Consider the following 12,011-nt stretch of genomic DNA (forward strand, 5'->3'; position numbering starts at 1 on the left):
TATAATTTAATTTTCTAATGTTTACTATCGATTTGTACTCCAGGGAGCGTGAAGCGCAGAATCAAATATTGCTGTGATGATTGTATGCTCTAGTATCAATTGTTTGGCGACAATAAAGTATAAAGTAAAGCATAAAGTAAATTATTCTGAGGTTGTGCCATCTGGTCCTAGACTCCCCCATGTTTGTTCAACCTGTCAACGTGGCTTGAGTTTTGAACTCTGCTTTCTTCCTAGAAAGTTGCACTGGATATGTGGAAAGGGGGACTGGGACACCAGTTCGAATCAGTGGCACAGTGGCCTAGTGTAACGCTTTACAGCACCAGCGATCAGGGTTCAGTTCCCGATGGGCTGGAAGGGCCAGTTACCGCGTTGCATCTCGAAGTGAAGTGCAGTAAAACGGGCAAACAGCACCATGCACGTACTCAGCACATTCAGCATTGTGAAATGTTCAAGATGTCTGTTATTGGAAAGAAATTTGGGGTGGTACAGTAGTGTAGTGGTTAGCACAACACTTTACTGCACTAGTGACCCAGGTTCAATTCCTGCCACTGCCTGCGAGGAACTTGTATGTTCTCTCCGTGATCAAATGGGCTCCTTGAGGTGCTGTGGTTTCTTCCCACAGTCCAAAGATGTTGTGGTTGATGGGTTACGTGGTCATTGTAAATTGTCCCACAGTTAGGCTAGTGTTAACTTGGGGATTGCTAGGTCTGTCCTGTGCTGCCATGTATCTCAATAAATTGATACATATTAAAAATATTGAAGTGGGGATTACAGTGTTCTATGTTCCAAGTACATTGGCTCCAACAAAGGGATTGAGTTCAGCAAGAGCAACACCTCGTATTTCCTCATATTCCATTTGGATAATCTTCACCCTGATGTAGCAACACCAATTTCTCCCACTTCCAGTAATTTTTCTCCTCCCCTTTCTCTCTTCCATTCCCTTCTCTTCTCTTCCTTTCCCCATTCTAACTCCTCTCTTTTCCCTTCCCTTCTGTTCTCCTCACCAGCCCATCGACTCCCTCTGGTTCCCCTTTCTCTTTCCCTTTCTCCTGTGTTCCACTCTTCTGTCCTGTCAGATTCTTTCTAGTTCAGCCCTTTACCACCTATCACCTCCCAGTTTCTCACTTCATCCCCCTCCCCCAGTCACCCACCTTCCCCCCTCACCTGACCTCACCTATCACCAGCTAGTTTGTACTCCTTCCCCTCCCCACACCTTATCCAGGATTCATTCCTTTTCCTTTCCAGTCCTGATGAAGGTTCTCGGACCGAAATGTTTATTGCCTTCCACAGATGTTGCCTGACCTGCTGAGTTCCTCCAGCATTTTATGCATGTTTCTCTGGATTTCCTACATCTGAAGAATCTCACGTTTGAGATGGAGTTCAACGTATACAGTGATACAATCAGGAAATCAGTAGCCATTATCAATACCCTTCAGAGATTGTCTGCCTGGCGTCAGTGGTCACATTACCAGGACTTGTGATGTGCACCAGTTGCTCATACGACCACCCACCACCTGCTCCCGTAGCTCAAATGACCCTGATCCGGGTGGGGGGGGGGTGTGCTAAGTAGGTGCTACACCTTGCCCAAGGGTGACCTGCAGACTAGTAGAGGGAATGAGCACCTTACACCTCCTTTGGTAGAGATGCATCTTCACCTTGCCACCCTACAACTCCTGTATTCAAAACCAAACCACCCTGTGTCACCACTTCCAGGGAACTATATACAAATGTATAATCATCCCTAGGTCTCCATTCTACAACTGAAATTTTTAAAAAAACCTACAGTTTCAGCCAGGCTTTCTTTTGAATGGCTACGAAGAGTACCAACTGATAGACAGATGACCCCATAGCCACTGCTGTATATCCCGTCCTTACACATGTGGAGAAGAATTCTTATGTGAGAATGCTGTTCTTGGACTACAGTTCAACATTCAGCGCCATAGTTCCATCCAAGCTCGACAAGAAGCTCAGAGACCTCGGCCTTGACCCTGCCTTGTGCAGCTGGATCCTGGACTTCCTGTCAGATCGCCAGCAGGTTGTAAGAGTGGGCTCCCTCACCTCCAACCCTCTGCCTCTCAATACAGGAGCCTCTCAGGGCTGTGTACTGAGTCCCCTCCTTTACTCTTATACCCATGACTGTATTGCCACCCACAGCTCCAATCTGCTAATTAAATTTGCCGATTACATTACATTTATTGGCCTTATCTCAAACAATAATGAGGGGGCCTACAGGGAAGAAGTCATCTCTCTGACACAATGGTGTCAAGAAAATAACCTCTCCCTCAATGTCGCAAAAACATTGGTTGTAGATTACAGGAGGAATGGAGACAGACTAACCCCTAATGACATCAATGGATCTGGGGTTGAGAGGGAAAACAGATTTAAGTTCCTTGGCATCCGCATCATCGAAGACCTCACGTGGTCTGTACACACCAGCTGTGTGGTGAAAAAGGCAAAACAGCGCCTCTTTCACCTCAGATGGTTGAGGAAGTTTGGTACGGGCCCCCAAATCCTAAGAACTTTCTACAGGGGCACAATTGAGAGCATCCTGACTGGCTGCATCACTGCCTGGTATGGGAACTGTACCTCCCTTAGTTGCAGGACTCTGCAGAGAGTGGTGTGGACAGCCCAGCGCATCTGTAGTTGTGAACTTCCCATGATTCAGGACATTTACAAAGACAGGTGTGTAAAAAGAGCCCGTAGGATCACTGGGGACCCAAGTCATCCTAACCACAATCTATTCCAGCTGCTACCATCTGGGAAGTGGTACCGCAGCATAAAAGCCAGGACCAACAGGCTCCGGGACAGCTTCTTCCACCAGGCCCTCGGACTGATGAACTCACGCTGATCTGAGTGTACTCTACATTAAATTGACTGTTCTATTTATTATAAATTATTATTAATTACTATGATTACACATGGCACATTTAGATGGAGACTTAACAAAGATTTTTACTCTTCATATATGTGAAGGATACAAGAAATAAAATCAATTCAATTCATTTCAACTCAATCTGTGCCCAGACACAAATTGAATTGACGGGTGCAGTACCTCTGTTAGCCACTGGGGTGCAGCAGTATGCCATAGAATAATCGATTAACACACATAAAATGCTGGAAGAACGCAGCAAGTCAGGCAGCATCTACTGAAGGCATAAACAGTCAATGCTCCAGACTGAGGCTCTTCCTCAATCCTGAAGTTCTGGCCTTCCATGCTCCAAAGATGTAGGGGCTAGGGTTAGCAAGTTGTGGATACACTATGTTGGCACCGGAAACGTGGAAATATTGGTGAGCCCAACCCCACCCCAACACATCTCAGACTGTGTTGGTCGGTGACACAAAGAGCACATACTTAATTGCATGTTTTGATGTACATGTGACAAATAAACCTAATCTTTTACCTTCTTGTGAGCCGCAATGATGTACTGGGCCCACTTCTCCACCGTTTTGGAAGAGGTGACTTCCCGGTCGGGAATATAGGACGGAATTAAGCTCATCAGCCGTTCTAGAACAATCTCCGAGCCATAGTCCACGTAGTATTGCTGGGCAGCAAGTTCAGCAAGGTCCTCCTCCTGATGGGAGAGCAGCAGATGGGTGGTTACAGCTTAATCCAGTGAAATTTAGAGTCATCAACTGTTGATCTGAAGACCATAACAGGCCATTCAGCCCATCGAGTCTGCTCCACCATTCCATCATGGCTGATCCCAGATCCCACAACACCATACACCTGCCTTCTTGTCATATCCTTTGATGGACACTACAGCACAGAAACAGGGCCTTTTGCCCATCGAGTCCATGCCGAACTATTAATCTGCCTAGTCTCATAGACCTGCACCAGGACCATACCCCTCCCATCCACGTTCCTATCCAAATTTCTCTCAACTGTTGAAATCGAACCCGATTCCACCACTTCCACTGGCAGCTCGTTCCACACTCGCTCCTCCCTTCGAGTGAAGAAGTTCCGCACTCATGTTCTCCTTAAACATTTCACCTTTCACCCTTAACCCATGACCTTGAGTTCAGTCTCACCTCAGATTTCAGTAGAAAAAGCCTGCTTGCATTGACCCTATCTATATCTTTATCAAATCTCCCCTCATTTTCCTATGCTATAAAGTCCTATCTATTCAACCTTTCCCTATAACTCAGGTCCTCAAATCCTGGCAACATCTTTGTAAAATTTCAGTACACTCTTTCAATCTTATTGCTGTTTTTCCTGTAGGTAGGTAACCCAAACTGCACACAATCCTGTAAATTAGGCCTCAGCAGCACCTGAAACAACATCCACATAACATCCCAGTTCTTGTACTCAGTGCCATGAAAAGGCCAATGTGCCAAATGTTCTCTTTACAACTCTATCGACCCGTGCTGCCACTTCCAAGGAATTATGGATCTTTATTCCCAGATCCCTCCCCTCCATTCCACTACATTCCTCAGTGTCCTACCGCTCACTAGGTTTGTCCTCCCACAGTATAACAAGTAGACACAGCACTGTACCAGGCTTTTCTGTCCCAATGAGCCCCGTACCGCCCAGTTACACCACATTAACCTACCAATCCGTACGCCTTTGGAATGTGGGAGGAAACTGGGGCACCTGGAGGAAACGTGCATGGTCACGGGGGGAAGAGGGGGCCTCACATCTTAGAAACTGTAATGCTGAATTGAAACAATACTAGAATTGAACCTGGGCTGCTGGCTCTGTGGCGTTAAGCTGACCACTAATGTTACCCTGCCACCTTTTCACTCCGGTATCCACAAGCTCTCTCTTCGTTCATCTTTTCCATCCCTCCCCTCCTCCCCCGACACCCCCCCCGCTCCCTCTGCCCATCGTTCCACTCATCATCTCCCAGCTCGCACACTTCACAGGAAACCTTTCCTCCTTCCCCAACGGAGAGGTTTCAACCAGAAACATTGGTTACGTGAGGAACATCTTTGCATTTGGAGAATGAGGCAGAGATCCAAATACAAAGCTGCAGATACGGAAAATCTGAAATAAAACAGCAGATGGGGCAGTGACCGTAGGAAGAAAAACAGAATTAATCTTTCAGATTGAAGACCCTTCATCACAACCAGGGCAAATAACATGTACACAAAAGGTCAAACAGTATAGCTCAGGAAAAGGCCCTTCAGCCCACAAAGCTTCTGCAAAACATGATACTAAATTCAACTAAATCTGCGGCCAGGCAAGGGCTAAAGACAACAATGTCCGGGCAAGAGTAGTTTGCAGACGGAGTGCAGACAGCCCAGGCAAAGAAAGTCTTTGAAGAGCAGGACTTCCCTTTGTGCAGCCGGCGCCCGGGGCCGGGGCCATTTGGCATACCAGACCAGATAAGGACGTAATCGAAGTACGCAAGGCACACACACCATCTAAGGGACAATTACTGTACTAATTTCAAAGTATTATCGGTTGTCAGCTTGTTGTTTCTATTGACTTTTAAAACACCTGTGTTGTGAATAGTGATTGATCTCGCAAGTTATTTGAACATACACAACGCTACTAAATGATCAATATCCTTAACTGCTAGTCAATTAACTTGCAAGGACTTTTACGGTACATTGCAGGGCTTTTCACTTTGGAGCAAAGGAAGAGGAGAGGTGAGTTGATAGAGGGGGCAGCCAGTGACGTTTTCCCCAGGCTAATACAAGGCAGCCTAATTTTCCAAACAAGAGAAAGTATGCATATGCTGAAAATCCAAGCAACAGAAAAAGCTGGAGGAACTCAGCAGGTTAGGCAGCATCTAAGCATCTATGGAAAAGAGTACAGTCGATGTTTTAGGTCAAGGCCCTTCAGCAGGATTAGGCCCAATTTTAAGGTAACACACACACACACACACACACACACACACACACACACACACAAAACACCTCCAAGACTCCAAGAGAACCACAAACTTCTTGTGGTTTAGAGGCTTGCATGCCTCATTGACCTAGAGAGCCAATTTGGCTGGAGTCAGGGCATTATGCTTTAGCTTTTGGTAGGGTCACCTATGCCAAACAGGTCAAAGGGTAGAGACCTGACTAAGAGTGGTCCACCAGTCCTCCAGGTTCGGGGGTTCAGCTCAGGGCTAATAACTTTGACTGGTCAAACAAAACTGTTATGGAAACAGCAATGACAAACCCTTCTATATCTGAGTGCGACAGTATTCCTGAGTCTCTATCTGGGAGTTGACTAACAGTAGTGAAAACTGAGCTACTGACACGATGAAGGGCACGATGACACGAGCCCTAAACAGCACCAACGACAGAGAACCTTCATTGCTGCCCTAAACATCCGCAGCGTAATGGGCAGTAGGGATATGCAAAACACTGGAAATGAACATTCAACATATCAGGTCGACACCCTTCTTCAGGGCTCATTTTAAGGTGTTTGGAGGAAAGTATAGGAATGTTGGAGGTAGTTTTAAAAAAAAGTGGTGGTTCTGTGGTACATGCTGCCAGGGGTGGTGGTAGAGGCAGATACATTAGGGGCATGTAAGAAACTCTTAGACAGGCACATGGATGATAGAAAAATGGAGGACCATGTGGGAGGGAAGGGTTAGATTGATCTCAGAGTAGGTTAAAGGATTGGTACAACATTGCGGACCAGAGGTGCTGTACTGTTCTGTGTTCTGTAAATGTGGCAAAAATTAAATGGGACTGGTGTAGATGATGCTTGAGGGTTAGTACGGGCCATTGGGCTGAAGGGCCTGGTTATCCCAAGCAGAGACGTCCACAGTGGACAAGTCCAGAACATTAGATCTACCCACTCCAGCTGTCGCCTACACAGAGGAATGGAGGGCAGGTATTCAACCTCACCTTATCACACCTGTACTCCCCAAACTTGACACCTCTCACAGTCTGCTGGTAGATGAGGTTCGTCGCCACCAGGTCCTCGGAGGGGTTGTGCCAGGGCGTAAAGATCTCCTTGCGGAAGAAGAGGCGCCAGGGTGCGTTCCTCTCCTGTGCCCCCTGCTCCTTCGCGTACTGCTCACACTGGGACACAGCGTCCATCACGTAATCATTCCCACTGCCCAGCGAAGAGACCTGGGGAGCGGAGAGCAGGTTACTCAACACACAAAGCTTTGTGAAACACCGAAGCCTTACATAATACATGGTGACATAGAGGTGCAGGGGGTTCAGCTGGTGCTGGAAATGAAGGCAGGCTGAAGGGTGACCTTATAGAGGTTTCTAAAGTTAGGAAGGACTTTGACAACTAGTCTTTTTCCTGGAGTATGGAAGTCTAAAACTAAAGGTACAAGGTTAAGGTGTGGGGGTGGGGGGGGAGAGAAACTTAAAGGAGACAAATTAATATTTATAAAATCCTACAAAAAGTAGTGTATACAGCCCAGCCCATCATGGGTAAAGGGCTTCCCACCACTAAGCACATCCACACGGAGCACTGTCGCAGGAAAGCAGCATCCATCATCAAGGAGCCTCCTCCTTTCAGGCCACGGTCTCTCCTTACTGCTGCCATCAGGAAATACAGGAGCTTCAGGACTCACACCACCAGGTTCAGGAGCAGTAATTACCCCTCAACCATCAGGCTCTTGAACAAAAGGGAACAACTTCCCTCAACTTTGCTTGCTCCACCACCAAACTGTTTCCACAACGAATTGCTCACTTTCAATGACTCTTCAACCCAAGAGTTTGTTACTTATTGCGTATTTATTTTTTTCCCTCGTTTTGGATGGCTTGTCGTCTTTTGCACATTGGTTGTTTTTCTGTTTGGTTGGGTGCGGTCTTTCACTGATTCTATTGTGCGTCTCGGTTTACTGTGAACGCCCGATAGAAAGTGAATGTATGTGGTGACATATGTGTACTCTAATCATAAATTTACTTTGGACTGTAATTTATACATTACTTATTGTAATTTATCATTTTTGTAGTGCCTTGCACTGTACTGCTGATGCAAAATAACAAATTTCAGAACATATATCAATAATAATAATCCTGATTCTGAACGCACAGCACAGAAATGAGTCCTTCAGCCCCACTGGTCCATGGTAATCAAGATTCCTCATCCAGTCTAGTCCCAGTTGACAGTGTTTGGTCCATAACCTTCTAAACCTCTCGAAACAGCATCTTTAAGAAAGTTGTTATCGTACCTGTCTCAACCACTTCCTCTGGTGAATCATTCCACACATCACCTTTTGTGTAAATAAAACTGTTACTTCTCATGTTCCTCTTAAATCTTTCTCCTCTCGCCTTAAAACTATGTTCTCAAGTTCCTGATTCCCCAACCCTAGGGGGAGAAAGGACCAAGTATGTTTACCCGATATGTCACACCCACGTGTATTGTCATCTGCACAAGTCAACGTATACACAGGTGCAATGAAAAACTTACTTGCAGGCAGATACAATTAGAGTATTTCGAATGCATCTGGATGGGTATTGGACAGGAAAGGAACAGAGGGACATGGGCCTTTTCCATTGAGGTTGGGTGAGACTAGAACTAGAGGTCATAGGTTAAGAGCCACTCTGGGAGAGACCTGAATGACCTTTGACATTAATGGATGGCCCAGTAGCGTTGCGGTGACTGCAACATTATTACAGCACCAGTGACCTTTCAGTTCTGCCCCTGTCTGTAAGGAGTTTATACATTCTACCCGTGACCCTGAGGGTTTCCTCCGGGTGCTCTGGTTTCCTCCCACATTCCAAAAATGTACTGGTTAGTAGGTTAATAAGTCACATAGGTGTAATTAAGTGGTGCAGGCTTGTTGCACCAGAAGGACCTGTTACTGCACTGTATCTCAAAATAAAGAAATTAAAAATTAATTTAATGGGAACCGGAGGGGGAACGTGGAACAAGCAGGTCGGTTTCAATATCTAAGAGAAATTTGGTTAAGTACTGTACTGTGCAAAAGTCTTAGACACCCTAGACTTCTTAAATAGTTTCAGATGGTATGACCTCTACAGAGACCCAATCTCAACATCGTTAAGGCTGTCTGGGATTACCTGGAAAGACAGAATCAAACGAGACAGCCAATGTCTGCAGAAGAACTGTGGCAAGTTCTGCAAGATGCTTGGAACAACCTACTGCCATTTTTCTTATGAAACTGCATGACAGCGTACTTAAGAGAATTGATGGCATTTTAAAGGCAAATGGTAGTCAAATATTGATTTAATTTTTTACTGTTTATTGCTCTTTATAGTAATTTTTTTGATATTAAGAAACTTTTCACTTCATTATTTTTGAAAGCATATTCATTTTACAGAATTTTTTTTTACAGGTGTCTAAGACTTTTGCACAGTACTGTACATGGATGGGAGGGGTATGGGGGGGGGGGCGATGTTCCATGTCTGGGTCCATGGGACTAGGCAGAAAACAGGTCATCATGGATTGACCGTGACGAAGGGTTGGTTTCTTTGCTATAGGGATCTAAGACTCTAATATAGGCAAATTCTATTAGTGTAGATGTGCATCAGGGTTAAACCTGGAAGAGGTGGGACGAATAACCCATTTCTATACTCTAATATTTTACAACCCCAGCTCAAGAGTCAGCCAAGACAGGGGGCAGCACTGATGTATTCATGTGGGGGGGGGGGGAATGCTTTGTAAAACAGAGGGAGGAATAAGAGGATTACATTGACAGGAGTAGATGGTGGGGGATATTGGAGAGAGTTTGTATGCAGTATTTACAGTCAAAGTAAATTTATTATCCAAGTGTATATATATGTAAGCATATGCTGCACAGAGTTTCATTTTCTTGTTGGTATTCACAGAAAAATAAAGAAACAATAGAATTTTTGAAAAATTGCGTGTAAACAAAGAGTGACAAACAACCAATGTGCAAAAGAAGACAATTTTTGCAAAATAAAATTAAAAAAAACTATTGAGAACATGAATGGCTTCGATGGTGGGTGTCCTTTGATGATGGACGCTGCTTTCTTGTGGCAGTGCTCCTTGTAGATGTGCTTAATGGCGAGGAGGGCTTTCCCTGTGATAGACTGAGCTGTGTCCACCGATTTCTGTAGACCTTTCCATTCCTGGGCATTGGTGGTTTCATTCTGGGCCATGATACAACCAGTCAGGGTACACTCCACTGTCTATCTATAGAAGTTTGTCGAAGTTTTAGAAGACATGCCAAATCTCTGCAAACTTCTAAGAAAGCAGAGGTACTGTTGTGCCTTCTTTGTGATGGCCCTTGCATGCTGGTCCCAGAACAGATCCTCTGACATGATAACGCCAGGGAATTTCTGGGTCAATCTGAATTGGAGGATTACCAAGTAGTCTGACTCCTTTCTTTGACTGAGGTGGTGGGCAGGGGGCAAATGGTTATGGAACCATCCAGCAACTAAAAGGGGGACTCTGAGTAAAATACAGGCAACTTTTCTTCCACATACCTTGTCAAACAGAGCAATGTACAGAGAAAATCCAAAGCGATCCTTCAGGCCTATCTTGTCCGCCAGAGCGTTGCACAGCTCTTTGGCTGTTGTCGCGGAGTCGGTCAGGAGGGTCTTGGTCGTTCCGTCCATGAAGGTGATGGGCAACATGATCGGCTTCTTCGACTTGGTGGCCTGTTGTGGAAATGAACGGTGGGGGTGGGGGGGAGGAAGGGGAAGGGTCAGAGGTTGGGAAGAGAAAGGATTAGTTCAATGAGACAGAAGACTCCAAACTGCCATATAGCATAGAAACAAGCCCTTCAGCCCAACTGGTCCATGCTGACCATCTAAGCTAGTTCCATTTGCCCGTGTTTGACCCATATCCCTCTAAACCTGGGGTTCTTAATCTGGGGTCCACAGACCGCAGAGGCATCTGAGGATAGATTCCAGGAGGTCCATGAAACTGGATGGGAAAAAATTTACCTCTTTATTTTCACTAACCTCTAACTGAAATTTAGCATTTCCTTCAATGATGAATGTAGGCAACAAACCACAGTAGTATTAGCAGTTCCTGTGACCTTGTCACCAATAGAAATCACAGATATTTTCCTGTCACATTAATTGTTACAAACCTCAAAATATCATTTATTTTGTCTTTAAAAAGTAAAATTTAATCTTGACTATATTTGAAATGTGTAGTCTTGTTATTTAATGCATTAATAAAGAAGCACATATATTACTATATCACAAATTCATTTATTTTATTTCAATGTAATTGGTTTCTTCTGTAATACTATGTATTTTATATTATATATTTAAATACATTATTCTGAGAAGGGTCCATAGGCTTCACTGGACTCCCAAAGGGGTCCACAGCATAAAAAAGGTTGGGAACCCCTGATATAAACTTTTCCTATGCATTGGTGGATTGGGATGTGGAATTGTTATTTTTCTTGTAATTTAACTTTCCTGTGCTTGCTTGAAGTTTTACATAAACACCTACAGTATATATCTAATTGTTCAGTGATTTTTCTGGTAATTACAGTATAGTTGCTTCTGTGTTGTTCTAGAAACTTCTTAGTTTTCAGTAATAGGTGCCACACTTCTTGAATCTAGCTGTTTTATAGGCTAATTGTTATCACTGAAATGTTGTTTATCTCTAGTCCAGGAGTTCCTAACCTGGGGTCCATGGCATTAAAAAGGTTGGGAACCACTGCATCTAATCTAAGTATGAGACAACCACAACTGCATTTTCCTTTGTCTTTCCTGTGTTCTCTCAGCTCCGCATTCTTGTTCATTTTCCGTTCTTGTAGTACTTAATGAAACCATCATAAGCAACAACTTTATAGCTTGTTCTTGAGTTCTGAAGAACTTTTTGATCACAAAAGCATCAGGATCCAACAGCATAAGACCATAAAACATAGGAGCAGAATTAGGCCATTTGGAACACTGATTCTACTCTGCCATTCCATCAAGGCTGGTCCCTCTCGACCCCATTCCCCTGCCTTCTCCCTTTAACCTTTGACACCCTGACTAATCAAGAATCTATCAGCATCCCCTTTAAATATAACCAATAACTCTGCCTCCACACTATCTGTGGCAAAGAATTCCACAGATTCATTACCCTCTGGTTAAAGAGATCCTTCCTCATCTCTGTTCTACATGAATGTCCCTCTAATCCAGGGTTTCCCAACCTGGAGTCCATGGACCTC

General features: G+C 44.6%; 1 protein-coding gene across 3 annotated transcripts in view; it reads right to left on the minus strand.

Moving 5' to 3' along the window:
* The window catches only part of myo7aa (myosin VIIAa), a 286,417-nt gene that overhangs the window by 60,062 nt on the left and 214,344 nt on the right, over positions 1-12,011 (minus strand). For all 3 annotated transcript variants that reach the window (XM_063054640.1, XM_063054639.1, XM_063054638.1), the window contains 3 exons: positions 10,321-10,494; positions 6,793-7,020; positions 3,402-3,572 (listed from right to left, as the gene is read on the minus strand). In XM_063054640.1, the coding sequence (XP_062910710.1) occupies positions 3,402-3,572; positions 6,793-7,020; positions 10,321-10,494 (573 nt within the window). The remainder of the gene's footprint in view (positions 1-3,401; positions 3,573-6,792; positions 7,021-10,320; positions 10,495-12,011) is intronic.

The sequence above is a fragment of the Mobula hypostoma genome, chromosome 7 (assembly GCF_963921235.1).
Source record: "Mobula hypostoma chromosome 7, sMobHyp1.1, whole genome shotgun sequence".
Lineage (NCBI taxonomy): Eukaryota > Metazoa > Chordata > Chondrichthyes > Myliobatiformes > Myliobatidae > Mobula > Mobula hypostoma.